Below are 23,606 nucleotides of genomic sequence, written 5' to 3' on the forward strand. Positions count from 1 at the left end.
GAGTATCTCATTGTTTCTGGGCTTCTCTTTACCTTGGCATCATTTGCTGCCACTGCTTTATGCACTTTCTCCCCCTTCCACTTTTGTCCTCCTATCTTTCTTACTCTTCTGTATTTAGTTTTCCTTTACTTCAGTCATGAGTAGCTTTTCTTTCCAAAGCATAGACTCCACTCTGTGCTAGTTTAGGGCTATCCTGCAACACTGAAACAGCTAAATAGTCTTTTTTTGCTCTTCATCTTTTTCTCCTTGGGAAAGGGACAACTAACATGTTGCTATTTCTGCTCCATAAATATAGACAGAAGGGCATATACTGGCAGCTTGGTTTGCACTCAGCTTTGAGCCTCAGCCTCTGCAGAAGCAAACCAACCAAACTGAGGAGCGCAGCCCCCACTGCTGAAGCATCTCTGTACTTGGAGATGCGGATGAAAGACCTCAACCTGTGGCTGTAAGCCACCTGTGGCTAGAGGCAGTGACAGGATCTCTGAGATCCTATTGTGACCTCTCTTCAGGCATGCCTTACAACTGCACCTCCCTCACTTCCTGTCAAAGGAATGTTTGGGAACATTAACACACTTTCTTCAGCAGGGCACTGAGAATTGGTAATGCTCATGGAGTGCTCAGGATGGGAGGTTCAGATTGGATAGTAGAAGAAACTTCTTCATGGAAAGGTCTCTCAAATACTGGAGCAGGCTCCCCAGGGAGATAGTCGAATCCCCACCCCTGGAGGTGTTTAAAAGCTGCAGAGATGTGGTGCTGAGGGACATGGTTGAGCACCAGACTTCATGGGTTTATATAATAGTTGGACTGAATGATCTTAAAGGTCTTTTCCAAATGAAGTAATTCTATGATTCCATGGATCCTTACCTTGTATCATTCATGAAGTAGAGATCCAGTTGGGTGTCCTTCCCTTTCCAGCTTCCATACTTGCCTCTGACCTGTGTTGCTATGTCACTCAAAGAGGTTACTTCAAAGTAACTTAAATTTCAATTTACATATGAAAATAATTTGATGCAAAGAGCACTTGTGAGTTTTAACAGTGAATATTTGACTGTGTCACAATACAGGCAGTTGGCTCAGACTCTGGCTATCAAATTACTTTTGCTTGCATGGCATCGGAAAGGTCAGAGCAGAACAGTGCAATATTGAAGAGAGCAGTGTGGAATAACTTACCTGGAAACAAGCATAACACATGGCTTAACACCAGAAAGCAAGAGTAGGATGCACAGAGGGAAATGTCAACTTCCATTGGCTTCCCCTTGACTAAAGAAGGTAGCATTTTGAGAAGGAATTGTGACTGATGGAGACAACATGAAAGAAAGTGGAGGTTCAGGGGTGGGTGACCTCATTGCTGTCTACAACTACCTGAAGGGAGGTTGTAGCCAGGTGGGGGTTGGCCTCTTCGCCCAGGCAACCAGCAATAGAACAAGAGGACACAGTCTCAAGTTGTGCCAGGGTAGGTATAGGCTGGATGTTAGGAGGAAGTTGTTGGCAGAGAGAGTGATTGGCATTGGAATGGGCTGCCCAGGGAGGTGGTGGAGGCACCGTCCCCTTGAGGTCTTCAAGAAAAGCCTGGACGAGGCACTTAGTGCCATGGTCTAGTTGACTGGCTAGGGCTGGGTGGTGGATTGGACTGGCTGATCTTGGAGGTCTATTCCAACCTGCTTGATTCTATGATTCTATGTTAAGTTTAAAACGTTCAGACTGTGATGCTGTGAGGTTTCAGCTCCCTGGATTTAGGGCACTGTAACAAAATATGTGGCACTTATTAGATGGGTTATGGTATGTGTAGGGTATAGAGCACAAAAAAAGGGGAAAAGAAAAATATGCACAAGTCAAAAGCAAAGGGAAAGACAAGCTGTGTCTCCTTCCCTTCTCTGCTAGAGCAGGGGCTGTACCCCTGTTACAGTCAGAGTTGAAAGAAGAGAGGATAAGCCTCCTCAGATAGCTGAACCATTTCAAGATAAGAGGTTCCGCTGAGGGGAAAGCATCTCTGTAACACCACCTTCACATCTTCCCAGATCAGCTGTGATCTCCTTTTGGATCTCCAGGAAACCTCACTGCAACCACAACATTGAGCATTATCCAGAAATCCAAGTCCTTTTGTTCTCATATGTGCCAAAATGCACAAAGATTTGTCTGGGCTTAGCTACAGGGATCTACATTTTTGGGGCCTCCAGGCTGAGGTTTTTGCTTCTCAGAGTAAACAAAACAAAACAAAACAAGCTTTTCCCTTTGAAATCTGTGTGTCCCCTCGCCAGCTGCTGAGACTTTGTGTCTCCAGCCCTCCCTCACTTCATTAACTCTCTGCAAAATCAAGACCCAGCTGAATTGTGACTGCAGTGGCAGATTACAGTCCTCTCTAATTAACAGGCATAGATATAGCATAAAGCAGCGTGACCTTTAGCCACAGAGCTTTGCTATAGACTTATGTCACAACACTCAGACATAAAATAGAATGCTCCCAGGAATAGCATCCATCAGCTCTGCATGCTGAAATGAAATACTGGCTGTAAATATTCTTTACTGCACATGCTTGAGAGAAGTTGCATTCTATAGATTTCCTGCTCTACGAGGGCAAGTTTCCACGCTCCATGTCTTCCGCAAGCGAGCCCTCCGGCATGCCTGAACTGTCCTCAGCAGCAAGTTGCTCAGCTCATGAAATGCAATGCAAGGTCAGCAATATTGCCTCTCTGTTTGAGATAAATACATTCCTATGTTCACTTTTGCTCCCCTTGCAGCTCCCTGCTTTGGTTAAGACCTTTTTCCATGCAGTAACTTCAAATTCATCTGACATTCTTGCCCCCGAGCTCCCAGTTTGCCCTTGTAGCTGGAAGCAGTGGTAGAGGGCAATCCACCCTGACCCTGTGTCTCCTCCACCAGCCATGAGGCCATGATCTACCTCTTTGTTTGTGGCCCCAGACTGCCAGTTGCTGCTCCATGAGTTTCAACAAAGCTCAGTTTAATCCCAGAGATAGACTCCTGCCAGTGTTGAAAGCCAAAGACTTACTCGGTTTCTCCCTTCTTGCACACATGCAAGGGACATGTTGATAAAGGTGGAGTTTTGTTGAGTGGAGACTTTTTCTGAGACCTATCTGAAGTAACATGGCCCTTTGTGTTTGTACAGCACCTTCATAAAGTCACAGAATGGTTTTAGTTGGAAAAGACCTCCAAGATCACGGAGTCCAACCATTACTTAACCCTAAAACATTACAGCTGATGGACAGGATATAATAATTAATTTTATCATGCATCACAGAACCCCCAAACTGAAATATTTCTAGGTATCTTTCTTTTTTTTAATAAAGAAGAAATTAACCCAACCATTTAACCATTTAAAATTATAAAAACACCGAAATGATAAAGCATTACAACATTACACCCAAAGGCAAGCAAAATGGACACAGACAACCTGAAGGTATTTGTACATTTAATAAAGGAGATGCAGCATTAACAAGCAGTCTCAGGGATAAAAATATTATTTTGAGGGAGCAAGATCCTTCTGTTAAGCCATGTTTGGAGAACATTACCTTCCAGTGCAGTTTCCACTTAGAAGGAGGATTGTAGGGCTGATGGCAAGTGGAACAGGCTCACCATGTTTGCTTCTCCTGCTTGCTCTGCCCAGTTTGCTCTGCCCCTCCACTGGAACATCGTTTTGGTAAACAGCTTCTCTCCTTTAACAAAGCAGGGGAGCAAGCTCTGCTTTAATGCTGATTAAGCTTTATATACTACTTTATGGGGAAACTACACAGAGACTGGTTGCAGCCTGCTGTAACAGGGCCAAGGGTGAAAAAGCCAAGAGGAGCTCAAGCAAGAGCAAACAAAGAAACCCACCGCTCCAAGGATACAGGACCTTAACAACAACAACAGCAACCCCCTAAATTCTTCAGCAGTTAAAAACACAAAAACCCAAACCTCACACGGTCCCTAGTTACATTCTTTTCCTGTAGCATAAACCCGTGCTCATGCAAACACAGCTCACCACAAGCACAGCCACCACCAGCAGCTGCGCCTCCTTTGACTCACCCTTTTCACCCTGGGGCACCCTTTCTGCTGGTGGGCATCTCAATAGCTGCCAGTACCTTGACCCCACAGCCTCAACACCCTGGGGGATGGTAGGGCTCAGTTGCCAGCTTCACGTTACATGGAAGTAGCCACTGACATGTTCCTATTCCAGCTTTCCTCCAGGAAGAAGTTAAAACACAGAACTGGACACAGCACTCAAGGTGTGGCCTGGCCAGTGTTGAGCACAGGGGAAAAATGACCTCTGTTGTCCTGCTGGCCACACTGTGCCTGATTCAGGCCAGGATGCCATTGGCTCTCTTGGCTACCTAGCCAGCAGTGTGCCCAGGTGGCCAAGAGAGCCAATGGCATCCTGGCCTATATTAGGAAGAGTGTGGCCAGTAGGACAAGGGAGGTTATTCTGCCCCTGTACTCAGCACTGGTCAGGCCACACCTTGAGTGCTGTGTCCAGTTCTGGGCCCCTCAATTCAAGAGCGATGTTGAGGTGCTGGAACATGTCCAGAGAAGGGTGACAAGGCTGGTGAGGGGCCTGGAACACAAACCCTATGAGGAGAGGCTGAGGGAGCTGGGGGTGTTTAGTCTGAAGAAGTGGAAGCTCAGGGGGGACCTCATTGCTGTCTACAACTACCTGAAGGGAGGCTGTAGCCAGGTGGAGGTTGGTCTCTTCTCCCAGGCAACCAGCAACAGAACAAGAGGACACAGTCTCAAGTTGTGGTGGTGGAAGTCTAGGCTGGATGTTAGGAGGAAGTTGTTGTCAGAGAGAGTGATTGGCATTGGAATGGGCTGCCCAGGGAGGTGGTGGAGGCACCGTCCCTGGAGGTGTTCAAGCAAAGCCTGGCTGAGGCACTTAGTGCCATGGTCTAGTTGACTGGCTAGGGCTGGGTGCTAGGTTGGACTGGATGATCTTGGAGGTCTCTTCCAACCTGCCTGATTCTATGAATGCTAGATAAACCTTCTTCTGCTTTAATAACACCTGACTTATCTTCATAAACAATAAAGAATCTCCTTCAGCATGTATGCCCAGTCCTAAAACTTTACTCTTTGTTCTGGTGCTGCAATTCGCTCACTCAAATCTCCTGCAGTAAGTCATGACCCTGCTCTTCCCAGCAGTGTCTAGTGAGGATCAGCCTGGTTAATGCTACCAGACAGAAATCAATACCCTGCAAAATAAACCCCAAGATGGTGCTCTCTTCCCATTTGGCGCTCTGCTGTTGATCAAACCCCATTTAGTTTAGTGGGAAGGAAATTCTGCCACGTAGGAAAAAGCACCAAAGTTTTTGTGCCCAACAACCTGCTCCAGAGAAACCCTGCAAATGTCCAAACCAGCGTAATTTGGGTCTAGGCTCTAGACATCCTATTCCCTTTTCCTGAGGACTTAGAATCATTAAGGTTAGAAAACACATTTAAGGTCACCAAGTCCAACTGCCAACCCAACGCCACCATGCCCCAAAGTACCATATCTAGATGGTTTTTCAAGACTTCCAGGAATGGTGATTCCATCACTCCTCTGTTGACTTGAATAGTTCCTCGGTTTTCAGACCATCTGAAGTGACCTTCATTTTTCCACAGTGGGAGAAGCCTCATTTTAAGCTTTCCTACTAATTTCAGTGCTCATTCTGAGAAGTGATGACTCTCAGCAGTATCCTTCTATCAGAGAGGACATTTCTGAGAGCATGGCAGGGAGACTCTGCTAAAATCTCTTTAAATATAATAAATAACCCATCAAATCTTTTCTTTTTTTTTAACTTTAGACCAGACACTGAGAATGAGCACTTTTATCTGCGCTACAAATTTCACTGTCTCCCTGAAAACAAAAGAAAGAAAAAAAATTCCACCAACTGTGCCATGTCTCCTAAGACTACAGTCTTCCACTCAGAATAAGAACTATGAAGTCATATATTTTTAATATTCCTGTCTGGCCCTCAGGAAACCACAAAACAATGCAACATCAATCTCCATAAGTGCTGGGACAGTAAATTAAGAGGACAGCGTATCTTTGGGTGCTTCTAAAGAAAAATAAGTATTGCTCATGGGTGATTTGTGAGATAGCATTCAAAAGGACTGTGGTATACAGCGTAGGAGAGTGAAATCAATTAGGTCTTCATCTCATGTTATTTATGAAAGAAACACAGAATTGCAGAGTGGCAAAGCTGGAATGGACCTCTGGGATTCATCTGGTCCAAGCCCCTGTGAACACCAGCTCATCCAGAGCAGGTTGCCCAGAATGGAAATGTCCAGGTGGGTTTGAAATCTCTGCAGAGCAAGAAACTTCACAAACTCTCTGGGCAGCCTGCTCCAGGGCTCCAGCACTCTAACATCAAAGAATTTTTAGCTTATGTTCACATGGAACCTCCTGTGTTCCAGTCTGTACTTGCAGCCCCATGCCCTGCCAGTGCACACCACTGAAAAGAGTCTAGTCCTGTCCCCTGGACATCTACCCTTTAGATACTGAGCGGCACTGAGAATATCTCCTGTCAGGCTGCTCTTCTCCAGCCTAAACAGCCCCAGGTCTGCCAGCCTTTCCTCCTCAGAGATGCTCCAGTCCCTTCAGCATCTTTGTATTTGGTAGACTCTCTAGTAGATTCCTGTCTCTCTTGAGCTGAGGAGCCCAGAACTAGTCCTGGTACTACAGATGTGGCCCCAGTAGGGCAAAGCAGAGGCCAAGGAAAGCTTTCTCAAACTTCTGGTCACATTATTCCTAACCCCAGAGTACCATTAGCCAGGTGGGGGTTGGCCTCTTCTCCCAGGCAACCAGCAACAGAACAAGGGGACACAGTCTCAAGTTGTGCTGGGGGAAGTCTAGGCTGGGTGTTAGGAGGAAGTTCTTCACAGAGAGAGTGATTGGCATTGGAATGGGCTGCCCAAGGAGGTGGTGGAGTCACCGTCCCTCGAGGTGTTCAAGAGAAGACTGGATGAGGTACTTGGTGCCATGGTCTAGTTGACTGGCTAGGGCTGGGTGCTAGGTTGGACTGGCTGATCTTGGAGGTCTCTTCCAACCTGGTTGATTCCATGATTCTAAGAGCACATTGCTGGCTCATGGGAAATTTGTTGCCCACCAGCACTCTCAGGTCCTTCTCCACCAAGCTGCCTTCCAGCAGTTTAACCTCTACCCTGTACTGGTGCAGGGTTTTTTAACTCCCCAGGGGCAGGACCCTACAGTTGAACTTCATTAGTTCTTTAATTACAGACCTTTTTTTATATAGACACCTTAGATTCTGTTGCAAAACTTCCATTTGCTCTGGGTCACAAACACAGCAAAGAGAAACCTCTCAGAAGTAAAACAAATAGAAGCAAAATGTTGCTTTTGCAACACCCGCTAATAGTATCAGAGAACAGTCAGCCCATAATTATATATCTTTCATGCAGTTTAACTTATGCCATTACATAATTAAATTAAGAGCAATGAGCCCCTCAAAGTTATATTTTCACATAATAACAAACACAGAGATTATATCTGTGCTCCCAGCAGCGTTACCAGTTAAGTATATACTTGGTGACACTTTGCAGTGAGAGGGTTTTTATGACTAATTCCTCTGGCATTCATTGCAGCAACATTAGTCAGGGGGAACTAACGTGGGCATAACACTGGAGCCCTGGTTTATAGCTCTATAAATCAGCAGCCTAAATTACAGTGGTGATTCCCATTCCTTGACATCACTGCAATGCCGTTGAGGACCACACTGCTGTCCAGTATCTGCTGTGTTATGGTCAGTAATGGCAATGAATCTGGATTGCTGTGCCAAGCATCCACCCCTTTATGTATCCATGGAGAATTGCCCTGTCTACACCATTTCTTCACCAAATCATGGCACATGTCCCTCTCTCAGAAGTACAGAATGGTAGGGACCTCTGGAGATCATGCAGCCCAACACCCCTGCCAAACAAGATCAACTAGGGCAGGCCACAATGGAATGTGTCCAGGTGGGATTTGAAAGCCACCAGAGAAGATGACTCCATTCTTATCTCCCTGCCTCCTTCTGCAGTGACAGAGACAGTTAGAAAAGCAGACCTGTGTCCTGACTATCAGTCAGAACACTATTCCCATGGCCACTCTTCAGTGGTTATCTTTATTAACTTTCCCACATCACCCCAGAAGGGGACACAAAGTCCTGACTTTAAGGAACAAAACTTCTAAAGAAGCACAGAAATGAGGAATAAAATTGGAAGTCTTTCCCTTCCTCAAGCACAGTGTCAAAGGCTGCAAGTGAACGTTCAATGGTCCATTAACAATTTGCCTGAGAAGATGAAGCTCAAATGTGTTCATACAATCATAAAATTGTTTGGGTTGGAAAAGACCTTTAAGATCATTGAGTCCAACCATTCCCTAGCTCTACCAAACCTGGTGCTAAACCACGTCCCTCAGCACCACATCTCTCGCCTCTTTTAAACACCTCTAGGCATGGGGATTCAACCACCTCCCTAGGGAGCCTCTTCCAGTGTTTGAGAACTCTTTCAAGGAAGAAGTTTCTTCTAAGATCCACCCTAAACCTCCCCTGGTGCAACTTGAGGCCATTTCCTCTTGTCCAAATACATATTCCAAAAGATTTTTTTTGCCATGTTCTGCTGCCCATTCCTCCAAGCAGCTGCAGATCTGTAGTAACTAGACCCGTGGAGCATCCTACATCAAATAAGCCCTGTAATTAACTAAAGTCTAGTCATTATAAGGTACTGTAGAAGAAAAAAAGTATTTAAAACATGAAGTCTAAAAATACATCACCAATTCCTAAATGACATAAAACTCTGCAGCTAGGGGCTCTTTTACTTATTCCTACCCTGGCAACACAAACCTGGTGCAGGTCATAGGATTTTCCCTGTTTCCCAACTTGATGTAACTGTGTTCACCAGGAGCACATCTGTGTGGCTGCTTCTTTTCTTAGTTTTTGACACCTCACAGCTGGTACAAAGATGATACACCTCATTATCTCATTCTGTGGCTCATCTGAAATGGCTATAGAGTAATTCTACCTCCTAAAGCTTTGGTATGGAGCCAAGGAGAATCAGGAAAAGTGAGACTTCTGACTTGAAAAAGAGGATGCTTTTTACGTTCCACTTAGGAAAGCATTTTCACGTGGCACACTCCCTCCAGCAGTTTTGCTGTAGCAAGGGAGAGAATCATATTCTCTCAAAAAATCATGACCTCTCAAAACACCTCTAAGGAGTTCAGATGGGTGGTAAGTTTCTCTTCCACAGCCTAACAGACTATCACACCAATATCAATAGGCAAGCTAGAAGCAGTCTATGAGCAACATGACCTCCTCTCTTTGACTAAGCATTTGGGGCAAAGATTTTTGTGATCATAGTGTCAGTAGGTGCATATTTACTTTAAAACTTAGCAAGTAGCTTCATACATACACTGGGCTTCATACATACACTGAGCTTCTCCAGCCACAGCACACTGAAAGATTTTCAACAGCATATTGAAAGATTTTCAACATCTTTTTTTACCTTAATCCATTTTTTATATTCAAGTGTCCTTGCAGTTTCTTTTGTGCTACTGCTTTCTTGACGTCCTTTACTCAGAAGACTGCAAACTGGGAAGGGTCTCAGCTGGGGCTGGGAATTCTCAGATCCTCATTGCCTGGTGCTGACCCATGGACATGACATCTTGGGAGCACAGTGAGGGTATCTCACAGGCATCCAGCCATCTGTAACCCAGCTCAGCAAGAAGCACACTGAGTAATAAACTACAGAGGCTTAAGTCATAGTGCTTGATGAAACATGACCTTGTGAGACAACCCTGTGTCCTACTACTCCACTAGTGAACAAATGAACAAGTCAGTGCTCCTGGAAGGATAATTGCCCATCAAAGCACACAGGCATGTTTTTGTCCTTCAAGTCAAAGGGGCAAACATCTCTATGGACAAGACAGGCTGGGGTATTTTTAGCCATAGATGTATCAGGGAATGGTTTCCTCTGGAGAGAGCTGCCAGAAACTTTATCCCTGCTTTCCTGTGTTGTTTTCCTTGTAAATCAGCTCTCTCACAGAAAACATTACACTAACATGACCAATCCCAGATACTCAACAACAAAACTACTAAAAAGCCTTATCCAGAAAGTCTCCTCATCTCTCAGACCAGCTGAATAAACTAGAAGAAGTAACTAATGACTTGCACACACATACAAAGGGAAATATTTGGGTTTAAAATAAATCCCCAGAATACTGTACCCCTCAGTGCTTTATGTTGCAATGACTTCCAATCCTCAACAAACTATTTCTGTTAGATAAAAATCAATGATGCCAGCAAGCAAACAAACACCATGTCTTGCACACCTAAAACACTGTGCACTCCCCATGTGGGCTCCATTCTGAATAATGCAAAACATCAGTCCTGCTGAGAGGCTTTTCTGTTTTGGAAGAAGAATATTAAACCACAGAATGCTGGGGGTTGGAAGGAACCTCTGGGGGTGACCTAGTCCAACCTCCCTGCTAATACAGGTTTGTCTAGATCAGGTTGCATAGGAATGCATCCTGGTGGGTTTGAAAGTCTCCAAAGGAGACTCCACAACCTCTCCAGACAGCCTGTTCCAGGGCTCCAATAGTCTCACAGCAAAGAAGTCACTCCTTACATTTAGGTGGAACTTCCTGTGTTCTAGTCGTACCTGTTTCTCCTTGTCCTATCACTGGCCAAGACCAAAAAGAGCCCAACCCCATTCTCATGATTTCCACCCTTTAGATATTTATATGCATTGGGAACATCCCCTCTTAGCCTTCTCCAGGCTAAACAGTCCAAGGTTTCTCAGATTTTTCTCATCAGAGATGCTCCAGTCCTCTCAGTATCTGTATGCCCCTCTGTTGAGCTCTCTCCACTAATTCCCGGTTCCTCTTGAACTGAGGAGCCCAGAACTGGACACAATACTTCAGCTCTAGTCCTAGGAGGGGAGAGGAGAATCTCCCTCAACCTGCTGCTCACACTCTTCTTAATGCACCCCAGAATATGATTTGCCTTCTTGTCCTTGAGGGCAAATTCCTGGCTCATGGTGAACTTATCCACCAGCAGTCTCAGGTCCTTCCTCACAGAGCTGCTTTCCAATGTGCTGGCAAACTTACACAGGTTCTATCTCTTAATGCTCCAATGCCAAAATTATCCCTGAGTTTCACCCCAGTGAACACCTGTTACGAAATCCTGGGTTTGAGCACGTTCAAATGAGCAGCACAATAAGAAATGGCCCAGCAAGGGAGTTGTGGAACCAATGGCAATGCCCATTGCAACAATATTAATCCCTGTGTAGTTCAATCAGTGGGAAAATGTGCCCATCTGGAAGACAAATATCACAGGCCAGCAGCCAGAGGACCTGAACTCAACCATCATCCAACAGGAAGGAAAATTCCAGTGTTTGACAAGTGTGGGTGACCTCCAGTTTAGGCTGAGGAGTTTTCTGTATCAAATACAAGCTGGCAGCAAATGTACTCTTTACTCTGAGATGCCTGCGAGTCCAAAGTGATATTATGACAATTTTTTTCCCCAGCTCCAAATTTCATTAAGTTGATGCCTGCTTCCATAGGGCAAAGCATGTGAGGCTCGTGTTTTCCTGAAGTAACATTTTCCTCTACAGTCTATTTTCTATTACAATGACTGGATTGTAGAGCTGAAATGAATGTCAGAATTGTTTGCTGGATACATTACCAGATACCTTCTTCTCTGATGCCCAGAAAGAGAAATTAGGTTTGCAATAGATATGTTTTTTGGAGCCAAGTTTTGAAGCCAAGTTTTCATATTGCATAAAACATTCTCAAACACTGATCTGCACAAGGTCTTTTGCTCACCAGGTATACTCTCAAGCTTTTTTATGCAAGAGAATTTCCACCTTGAAATGCTGGCTGAGGATGCAGCAGGCTGGTGTGGCACCCAGCCTCCAAGCATGACCAGAGGTAATGAGAGGAAAGGATGTTAGCTGAGAAGTGCCCTGCCCTAGTCAGTGTGCCGACAGGGGATCCAAAGGGCAGAAACCAGGCTGAACCATGTCATACCAAGCCTGTGACGTTCATCCCAGTTGTTCGTGTGGTTTGTTTCCTCAGAAAGACCTGGGTGCCATGATGAGATGCTGAGGTGCTGGAACATGTCCAGAGAAAGGTGACAAAGCTGGTGAAAGGCCTGGAACACAAACCCTATGAGAGGCTGAGGGAGCTGGGGGTGTTTGGCCTGGAGAAGAGGAGGCTCAGGGCTGACCTCATTGCTGTCGACAACTACCTGAAGGGAGGCTGTAGCCAGGCGGGGGTTGGTCTCTTCTCCCAGGCAACCAGCAACAGAACAAGAGGACACAGTCTCAAGTTGTGCTGGGAGAGGTCTAGGCTGGATGTTAGGAGGAAGTTCTTCCCAGAGAGAGTGATTGGCATTGGAATGGGCTGCCCAGAGAGGTGGTGCAGTCACTGTCCCTGGAGGTGTTCAAGGAAAGCCTGGCTGAGGCACTTAGTGCCATGGTCTAGTTGACTGGCTAGGGCTGGGTGATAGGTTGGACTGGATGATCTTGGAGGTCTCTTCCAACCTGGTTGATTCTATGATTCTAGACAAAATCTTGAAAGATAACCCTTTACATTCAGTCTAAGACTCTGTGTTTTCCAGTACACAGAGGCTAAAAACTCCCTGAAAGCATTCAAGGCCACTTTACATGGGGATCACAGCAACCTGATTTAGCCAAAGGGATTGGTCTAGTTGACCTTTAAAGGTCCCTTTCAACCTAAACCATTTTAGGATTCCACGAAAAAGAGTTTTTTTGGGGAGAAGCCTGGCAAATTCTTACTCTGTTTCTCACCTTACCTTACATGTCCTCTTGAAATGTATTGAATTAATTGATGGGTGTTTAAAGGTATTTATCTAGAACACAGAGTATAGAATCATAGAATCAAGCAGGTTGGAAGAGACCTCCAAGATCATCCAGTCCAACCCACCACCCAGCCCTAGCCAGTCACCTAGGCCATGGCACTAAGTGCCTTGTCCAGTCTTTTCTTGAAGACCTCAAGGGATGGTGCCTCCACCACCTCCCTGGGCAGCCCATTCCAATGCCAATCACTCTCTCTGTGAAGAACTTTCTCCTAACATCCAGCCTAGACTTCCCCTGGCCCAATTGAGACTGTGTCCCCTTGTTCTGTTGCTGGTTGCCTGGGAGAAGAGACCAACCCCCACCTGGCTACAACCTCCCTTCAGGTAGTTGTAGACAGCAATGAGGTCAGCCCTGAGTCTCCTCTTCTCCAGGCTGAACACCCCCAGCTCCCTCAGCCTCTCCTCACAGGCTTTGTGTTGCAGGCCTCTCACCAGCTTTGTTGCCCTTCTCTGGACATGTTCCAGCACCTCAACATCTCTCTTGAATTGAGTGGCCCAGAACTGGACACAGGACTCAAGGTGTGGCCTGACCAGTGCTGAGTACATGGGAAGAATAACCTCCCTTGTCCTAGTGGCCACACTGTTCCTGATACAAGCCAGGATGCCATTGGCTCTCCAGCCACTCTGTCCCCAGCCTGTAGTGCTGCTTGGGGTTGTTGTGGCCAAAGTGCAGAACCCTGCACTTGGCCTTGTTAAATCTCATCCCATTGGCCTCTGCCCACCCATCCAGCCTGGCCAGGTCCCTCTGCAGGGCTCTCCTACCTTCCAACAGATCAACATCTGCTCCTAGCTTGGTGTCATCTGCAAACATACTGATGCTGGACTCAATCCCCTCATCCAGGTCATCAATAAAGATGTTGAACAGGCCTGGGCCCAGCACTGATCCTTGGGGCACACCACTAGTGACAGCTGCCAACTGGATGTGGCACCATTCACCACCACTCTCTGGGCTCAGGCTTCCAGCCAGTTCTTGATCCAGCACAGAGTATTTGTTCAATAAATCTCCATCTTCTCTGTGAGCAGAAATTAACATCATTAATCCCCCTTTATATACTAGGAAGCTGAAAAACAAAGAAGTAATCTAACAGAGAGAGTCAGAGAACAATCTATAACCAGGTCCCTTCAGTCCAGCACAGGTCACACAGTTGGAGGCTATCTCAGTGGCTAAAGCCCAACTCATAAACATCCCTCTTCCAAAAGAATGACCTTACATCTGAGGTCAGATTAGAAAAATGAAGCAGAGATATAAAGGCCAAATTCCAACCTCATTCAAACAAGCTCTAGTGAGCATTCATGCAACAGAGGTCAAACCTTGCAATAATTTTTATGAACAGTACTTTTTACCATAGGATTTGTGGCACACACAAGGCATGGCTTCTCAAGCAGCTCCAACACTAGTGTTATATTTAACAGCACCAAATAAACCCATAGTGGTTGGATTAATATTCTCTTCATATTTTATTCCATAAATAAACTCCATTGGTTTGTAAGCTGGTGGGGTTTGGTTTTTTTAACTCCCAAAATGTACAAATAAAGCTTTAAATATTTTCAGAGGAAACATTACAGATGGTTTTAGTTCTGCAGTTTTGATGCAAACATATTTCTTGGCACCGTGTCTTAATATGCCATTTCTATAAATACTTAATGCTTACAGAAAGTAAAATACATATATTACAATAAAAAAAACAACCACCCCCCACCCATGAAAAACAGTGTTACAATCAAAAGTTTAAATATTGCTCTTTAAACAGGTAAGCCTATGATGTAGCTTCGTTATATAAACAGGAATAAACTCCTTTGGAGAACTCAAATATTGGTCCCTTTTGGTATGTTAAGTATTAAAGTGAAACTGCTGCTGCTATGATTATGTAGTAATCCCATTTCAGCTGGTTTCTAAACACAGCAAATGATGATATTCATTTACTGCAAGGATTTAACTCACAGGAAATCAATTAATAAGAACACTTCAGAGAAATAAGTTTTCCAGATCTTACAAACCCAGCTGTATTGCTGCAAAGACTATGTACTTTTAAACAATTAAGTAATATCACTGTAATTCAGCATTTATGTTAAAAAAAAACCCAACCAAATCTTAAAATGATTTCCTCTGGGTAAACTGACCAAAAGCTGATGCTCCAAAACAGTTGTTTTCCCTTTTAGACTATCTTTGATTACTCAAAAATTGCCTTAAAATTTCAGTTGAAATATAAACAACCTTTCTTTATATACAAGAGCAAAAGACAAGACAAATACCTCCAGGTAAGTGAGATAACAGTAAACTTTATGGCTTATCTAGCAGTCAACAGCATTCAAGAGCCGTTAGGATGATGGGCAAGAGAATCCTCTGTCACTCAGTGCTCCTTTGAAGAAGCTGGTCCAGTAATTGCTAGAGAAAATAAAAGGGGGGGGGAAAAGCCTTAGGATACCTTGAAAAGATGTGATGTGGATATAAGTGCAGAAGTCTTCAGCAGTATTGTAGGTGAGGTGGTATTGGCTTGCTCAGACTTCACATCTACTGGATACATGGCTCAGAACAAAAAGGCACTGAACACAAAGCACAGAATTAGAATAACAGAACACTTAAGTTAAAACTGAAGCTTGTGGGTGAGGTGAGGCAGGATTATCTGGGACTGCCTCAGATCTGCACCTGGATTAACCATGCCAATGCTGTTTTCTCCCATGACTAATTATTTTTACAACAGAAAGGTCTAGAATGCTGATGATAGTACAAGGTTCAACTGTTAATTCAAGTTTAAATTTAAATCCCTAGAACAGGATTTAAACCCCATCCTTTGCTCTCAGGGCTTGCCCATAGTCAGCACAGGCTCTCCAGGTAGGACCTCATTCACAGGTAACCAAAGGTCACAACATCACACTTGACATTCAGGCTACATCCTTACCTTTTTAAACATCTCAACACGCAGCCTGTTGCTCTGGATGATAATCCTTTTCTGCTTTTCTTCTTGCTTCTTTTTCACCTCAGGTAAATTGTCATAAATCCTGGAATGAATTTAGAAAGTTAACTTCACATGCCATCCTGAAGCTCACAAATCATTTGGTTCTCTTGTAGGAAACATTCACCCTCAATGTAATATTTGTCATTAATGGGCACCTCTAAGCATTCAAATTAGATTTATGGCATGGGAATAAGAAATTATTAACAATGATGCTTTGATAGAAAATCTGCCTTGTTGAAAAACACTCCTAATTCTGGACTAAAAAGTAAAGAAAGAGATGGGTCAGGTTATCTCAGTGCAGCAGCACAGCTACCAGTGAGCTCAGTGGAGTTGGTTGCAATTTACAGCAACGTAATTCAAACCAGGATCTGGCCAGTACACCACTTCATATTTGTATCACAAAATTCAGGCCAAGCAATTATTTTCAAGTATTTTTCTAAATTACAATTTATTGTAATCATTATACAGTTGTAGGCTGTTAACATTTTCCCATTGTCATTAGGAGCTCCTTTCACCAGTGACAGCACAAAAAGTGAGTTGCTCTCATAAAGGTGACTTGGTCTGAGCTTTTTCCATCGACATCAGTGATAACATTTCTAAGGGTATGAAAAGAAAGCTGCACCTTCTTTTGCTGCAGTCCTGTTCTTTGCATGTATACAAAGCCTGATAAGTTCTGATTTTAAGTCATAATACTTTGCAACACTGAGCTCCTGAAGCAGCCTGTCTTGTCTGGAAACTATATTTTTCAGAAGAGAAATGAGACACATCTTGAGAACTCCTAAAAATGGAATGAAATCTGCATGGTAGCCACATGGAGCTTTCTTTGCTGCAAACAATGGCATGAAGTACACTGTAATTTAAGATTAGGCACCATGTTCCTAACAGGTTGCTGTGATTCCCACACTATATCCCACAATCAGGGTGAAAAAACCCGAAGTGACTGCTTGCATTTTTGAATGCCCATCACAAGGTACCTGTCAGGGACTCAGCTTTCATTCAGTGGTTATCCCATGCTTTGGGTGACCAAAGGGCAGAGTTGGCTCAGATGTCTCACACAGATACAAGTGGAAGAACGCCTTAAGCACAGCACAGAAGTGTGGCAAGCAGAGTGACAGACCAACACTCCAGCATAGAAAGGTGTCTTAGGTATGAAATGGCAGCAATTCACAAGCTCTAAGCAGGAGCAGTTGATACCTTTTTGATCTCATATGCATCTCCTTCTCTGGAATGAATCTTTCCTTTGGTTTGAAGAGATTATCTAGCAGAGGCAAAACAAAGTTAGTGTCAGAGGAACCTGTATTTACTGAAATGTTAGATGTCATGTTTCACCTAACCATGATATTCCCTTTCTGATAACAAGCAGTGCAGGCAGCAACTCAAGGAAGATGACTTTGTCCCTCTGCTCCTCACTGGTGAGACCTCATCTGCAGTGCCGAGTCCAGCTCTGGAGTCCTCAGTACAGGTGATACATGGACCTGATGGAGTGAGTGCAGAGGACACTAAAGTGGTCAGAGGGCTGGAAAACCCCTGCTGTGAGAATTAAGGTTGTTCAGCCTTTAAGATGAGAAGGCTGCAGGAACACGGTCTTGTAGCCTTTCAGTATTTAAAGGGAAGCTGTAAGAAAGACTGGGGAGTTGAAATAAATGACCTTTAAAAGTCCTTTTCAACCCACACCAGTCTATGATTCTATACATTTCTGATGGCTTAAGACCAGATCAAAATCTCCAAAGTTCAATGGAAAACCTGGAGCTGAACTGATTCCAGAAGCTGTCCAACTGAAAAAGTATGGATAAGACCCATAGCTACCTTGCAGAGTTCATTTACTTTAACTGCATATCACTTCTGCCATTGCCTGTGTAGACCCTTTATTCAGATCAAGAACCAGCAATGATTTCTGCTTTACCAAGTGATAATGCCCAGAGAGACGGTAGGTGCCTCGCCCATGGAACCATTTCGGGTCAAGTTGTCTGGGGCTCTGGTTGAAGATCTCCCTGCTGAGTGCAGTGGGACTGGACTAGGTGACCTTTAAGGTTCTCTCCCAACCAGTACTATTCTATGATTCTAAGTGATTTATTTCCCCCATGTGCTTGTGCAGGCAATTACACTCTTTCACACCGACCACATCCTCGGCTGCTGTATGTTAGGAACTTGGCCTGGTATGATAATTTCTGATTCAATTTACCCCTGGTTTGCAGGGCTGTGAATAATTATGCATGATGTTAGGAGGAGGAAAATTAAATTACCCTTTCCTGGTCAAATATGAAGATCTCTACAATAATTCCAATCATCTTTTCCCTGGATATAGGAAAATAATTACTTAGCAGTCCATGAGTCTCAGAAATAGAGGATTTTAGCACCTTCTTTCCAAAAATAATTTCTGAATGGGAAGAGATGATGTTTGTACAAGGTGGGAAGACAGATTATGTAAGTAGAACTGACTCTTGATGAAGGCAACTGAGTGATGAAGGTCAAAGGGCAACGGGCTCATGTTGGAATCCAAGAGGCTCCACCTGAACATGATGATGTCAAAGAACTGGACCAGGCTGCCCAAAGAGGCTGGAACCTCTGAAGAGGTTTCAAACCCACCTGGATGTGATCCTGAGCAACCTGCTTTAGCATGGGATTTGGACTAGCAGGGGTCCCTTCCAACCTCCACCATGCTGGGATTTTTATGGCTCTGTAAGACTGTGTCTACTCTCAGGTGGCCAGCGCCAGAACGAGAGGACACAGCCTCAGGCTGCGCCAGGGGAGATTTAGGCTGGAGGTGAGGAGAAAGTTCTTCACTGAGAGAGTCATTGGACACTGGAATGGGCTGCCCAGGGAGGTGGTGGAGTCGCCGTCCTTGGGGCTGTTCAAGGCAAGGTTGGATGTGGCACTTGGTGCCACGGTCTAGCCTTGGGCTCTGTGGTAAAGGGTTGGACTTGATGATCTGTGAGGTCTCTTCCAACCTTGGTGATACTGTGATACTGTTTATCAGGAAGAGGATGGAGTAGACTACTGTTGCCTGCACAGGTGTTGTATTTAGATTTACACCAAGACAATGACAGAAAAAGAGGGGAGATGGGATGCAAGGTAGACAGCAGAACACATCCAGAGGTGGGGAAGCAATGTCCCTGGAGTGCACAAGCTGCTACCTTAATGCACACACAGGTGACATGAACAACTTTAACTTGAGCTTCTCAGTTCAGGCATATGAAATAAACAGGTTTACATTCTGGTCTCTGAACACAAGGAGAGCCAGAGTACTGCTTATGCCCACTCAGGTCCAGGCAGTTTCCCTGGAGCACTGAGGACAGCAGTATGATGCCCTGTGCAGTCAGCTGAACATCAAAAGTATTTGTTAGTACATTCAACAAAGCATATGCACAAGACAAATCTGTGTGCAAACTTTTAAGCCCTTCCATTTGCCGAGGAAGCTTAGAAGCCATACTACATATATCTCAGCAGGCACCACATCAGCCTCTTTCTGCCACCCTGCTGAAGAAACAAAATACAATAATCAAGGCAGAGAAGTAAATACAGAGAATAATTTGTTCCAGAACTGCCTAGGGCAAACTCTGGCCCTGAGCAGACACAGTGACCGTTGCCCAAAATAAGACCCTTTCACCACCAGATTTGCTTCCCTGCTGTTTAAGACACCAAATATTTCAAGGATATTTATGGGGGATGCCTTCACAACCAACCAAACAGCCAACAAGCACCTTGTGGGGCTACAACCAGAGGGAAAGTCTCACTCAAGTTAACAGCATTTCTGACAAAAATGCTACATGTTCTTTAAGATCACTGTTCTATCTTGGTGTAGAAACAAAAAAGGAGCTTTGCAGCCTTTCCTTCTTTGGACTGGTATGGTTTGCAAAACACAAACTGAGACAGGAGACTGTGAAGCCCCCTCTGCCCAAGGACTAACTTTTCTCTATTCAGCAATTGTCTGCACTTGATCATGCATATTAAATCTTCAGTACACACCAGTATCATGCTCTGTTTGCTAGGAAAACTTAATGTGACATATTTATCAGTGAGTTTACATTTATTTACATGTTAATTAGCTTAAAAGGAACAAACACTTGGATGCTATTGCTGGCCAAATAACCATGAAACTTAAAGGGGCAGGTTGCCTGTGACTCAAATCATCCTGGCAAAAGATTAGGGTTCAAGGCCATTGATTTTCTGAGAGCAGTGTGGATCCCAGCACACTTCAGAGCAGCCACACAGTAGCCTCTTGCAGCTTGAGGTTGTGCATCTCATTCTGACAGTTCAGGGCATTCCTTCCCAGAAGACATGTTCTCTAACTCCAAGAGCAGCACAAAATCAGCCCGCACACGGTAAGCCAAGCTGGACCTCACATGAGATGTGATACCATCAGGGAGAATGCCTGGCCAGCACAGAGACCTGCTTTTATATGATTTCCCATGCTCCACCATGAGTGACATCTGCTCAAATTTATCAACTTCTGCTCCAGAAACTCTCAGATGTGAGATCTGTGGAACAAAGCTAATTATTTCAGGGAACCCTTCCTTTCTTTCCTAAATAAAAGCTGCTAATGCCACATTAACATTTCCAGACTCCTGTGCACAGCCACCAGAACATGGGTGGGATGAAAAACCCAGCCAGGGATCTGCAGGCCTGCAACCTGTCTTGTAAACAGCCTGGCAAGCTAATCTGTATTTTTAACATGAGCTGCTAAGAGGGGCTGGGCCCTGTGACCAAGGGCTGGGAAGGACTGCACCGGCCAAGAGCTGTGTGGGTTTCTCCAGATTAATCCTCTCCTGAAGAGTTAGAAGTCTTGAAGGGCATCAGACCCATCACTGCCCACCAAGTAGCCTTGAACTATGCACATGGCTGTGCTGGAGGCTTTGAAAAGATAGATTAAAAAGTGATTAAAAAATCCTCCAAGACAAAAAATAGATTTTAAAATTATTTTAAAAATCCTCCAAGAAAAAAAAAATTAATCTACCTTGGTTATAAAACCTCCTTTTATGGAGCAGCTTGGAGTAATAAGGTTAACGTTTAGCAGTATATATTCAGGGATAAGAAGGATATGAACCTGCTGGGGCAGGTCCAGATAAAGCCTCAAAAATGGTCTGAGCATAGAAGCCCTCTGCTGTGAAGCTAGGCAGAGACAGTTGTTCAGCTGGAAAAAAGAAGGCTCTGGGGAGACCTTCTTGTAGCCTTTCCATGTCTAAAGGCAGTTAGAAAAGGAGAGGGGGAGTCTTTTTACCAGGTTCTGTTGCAACAGGAGAAGGGGCAATGGTTTTAAACCAAAAGAGAGATATTTGGATAAGAGGTGAGGAATAAATGTTTTCACACTGAGGGTGGTGAGATGTTGGGAATGGTAGGACTTTTAGTGCTGTACAGCTGCTTGATCTGGACATACGGGAACATAAGCCATGGGTTCAGAATGTATAAAGGGGAAGAGTAGTGAGTTAAGTAAATAGAGGGTCGAAATGACCTTAGAGAATGTTGCCGCAGATGAAACAATGTAAAGCATGAACTCATGGTTTGTTGTCAATCTTTGCTTATCTGGTTGCTAATGTACGAGGTCTGTACTGAGGTCTGTCTTAATGACCAGTTAGGATTTGGCATGATCTTTTGGCTTGTATGTTAAGGTATATAACCAAGTCCTGAAAGTACAATAAATGGAACTTAGGCTGCATCAAGCTGCTCCCCGTCTCTCATCGTGGCAGTGAGACACTGGCGCAGGTTGACCAGAGAGGCAGTACATGGCCCATCCCTGGAACTCTTCCAGGTCAGGTTGTTTGAGGCTCTGACCAACCTGAACTAGTTGCAGATGCCCTTGCTCCTGAAGTGAGGGATGGTCTAGATGGCCTTTAAAGGTCCCTTCCAAACTAAATCATTCTATGGTTCTATGACTCATGCAGTATATTTCGCCTCACGCTCAGGTCACTACACATAAGAGAAAAGAAAATCACATGCAAACATGAAGCAGTAATAAAGCTAATCCTTGGTGGATTTTAATACTAGAATTTAAAAAATGGAACAATAAATGAAAGTTGGTATTAAATGAGCAAATAGAAATCATATGTGCATTTAAACATTTGTTAATATTCCATGCAGAGAAGAAAGCATATTTCAAAGCTGAAGAGCAGCAGACATACAGAGCTATAACAACCTGCCAAACATATCATGACAACCTGAATTAACATTCTTTGCTACCAAGGGAAGATCAAAGTAGGGCATAAAGTGGATAATTCCACAAGTTGATAGTCTTTCTAAATTGCATTTTGTCAATGTTCCTTATCAAATTTCATAGCGTTGCATCACTTTTGGAGGAAACTATTCTGAAGGATAGAAAGAGGAGAATTCAGAGCAGGTACTCAGCATCTCCAGTGATGCACTGTGGCTAAAAAAAACGAAACAAAAAGAGGTATAGACAGGTAAATATGAAACACTTCACTGGTGTTTTATTCAGACCTTGTGAAACTACTGAGCTTCTGGTATTTACATCAACACTGTGTGCAGTAGTTGTCTGGCATCTCCATAGTGGGAGAGAGAAGCCACTTCAGCAAGTTGTAAATGAAGCTAAAAGGATCATCACTGTAATATATTTTAACTGATGATAAACTGCAGCTCAGACAGGCTGAATAACTTTCCTGCTCAGGAAGTCAGTAAATGTTTAGATGGGAAACAGATAAAATGATTGTCTTGGAACCATCTCCTGACTTACTATTTACCACTAAATCACTGAAGCATTTTTAAAAGAGCAGCAAAACTTAAAAAAGGATAAACTCTGCTCAAGATATATTTTCTCCTAATCTAAATGCAAATTCTCCTAGTTTGTTAGGAGCTAAAATGTGCCTTTGAGGATGTGTTGCCAGGGCCTGAACAGCTGAGCGCTGGTAGTGATGGCTCTCCAATGAACATAATTTCTTTACTGAGCAAAAGAAATCCAACCACACAACTCCATTTGACCAGAGAAGTCCTAAAACACAGAATAATTCTGTTTTAAATACTGTCTTTTAAAATCAACAATTCCCTCAAATATACTTTAGCCTTGAATCTAAGATAAACACGAAGGTGGCATTCAGCTTAGTGTGCCCACAGCACTCCACTGGGAACTCATCCAGAGACTATAATCATAGAATCAACCAGGTTGGAAGAGACCTCCAAGATCATCCAGTCCAACCTAGCACCCAGCCCTAGCCAGTCAACTAGACCATGGCACCAAGCGCCTCATCCAGTCATTTGTATCAGCTTCTTCATACTTTTTTTTGTCCCCCCAGATTCTAATTATAGGTCCAATCAGACCTTTTTACTCCTGGGTTCAAGAATCCTCCACCAAAATTAAATTTTATGTTTGTCATACCTCAAGACTCCAATGAAATTATCCTCCAGTACACTGCCTGAGCTTCTTGAGTCAGCCCTTACAAGGCACATTGTTTCAACGCTGTCACCATCCGCACAGAAAACAATTCACATCTGAGGGTCTGCCAATTTAGTGCCACCTTCCTTGCACAGAGCCTGCCTATCTCCTCTCTCTGCAAGGATGAGGGCATGGAAGGGGCAAGCTGGTTACCCCATTCACTGCATCACTTTCTACCCTGTCCAAGCATCAGGCTTCTGAGGGGTTGTGTCACCCACTGCCAGTAACCTGCAATGTGCTGCCGTGTTTCTCTGACTCATGGGCTGCTCTAATCAATGTGATGACTAATAATACCATAAAGATAGGTCATTCCTCTGACTGCAGCCTGCTCTTTATTCAGCCTTAACCAAGAAGCTGTGAGCCAGCAGGAGCAGTGGCACTACTGCTTGCTATGGGTTTTGACAGAGAAAAGGAACACAGGAAATGGTG

The 23,606-nt window shown here is 44.2% G+C and overlaps 1 protein-coding gene across 1 annotated transcript in view; it reads right to left on the reverse strand.

Moving 5' to 3' along the window:
* Nucleotides 1-14,273: 14,273 nt before the first annotated feature.
* Nucleotides 14,274-23,606, reverse strand: part of C6H10orf90 (chromosome 6 C10orf90 homolog) — a 94,971-nt gene continuing 85,638 nt past the window's right edge. Inside the window, exons 7-9 of the mRNA XM_064145306.1 lie at nt 16,991-17,054; nt 15,740-15,839; nt 14,274-15,225 (exon numbers count right to left, since the gene is read on the reverse strand). Coding sequence (XP_064001376.1) covers nt 15,187-15,225; nt 15,740-15,839; nt 16,991-17,054 — 203 coding nt within the window. The 3' untranslated portion in view covers nt 14,274-15,186. The remainder of the gene's footprint in view (nt 15,226-15,739; nt 15,840-16,990; nt 17,055-23,606) is intronic.

This window comes from Pogoniulus pusillus, chromosome 6 (genome assembly GCF_015220805.1).
Source record: "Pogoniulus pusillus isolate bPogPus1 chromosome 6, bPogPus1.pri, whole genome shotgun sequence".
Classification (NCBI taxonomy): Eukaryota; Metazoa; Chordata; class Aves; order Piciformes; family Lybiidae; genus Pogoniulus; species Pogoniulus pusillus.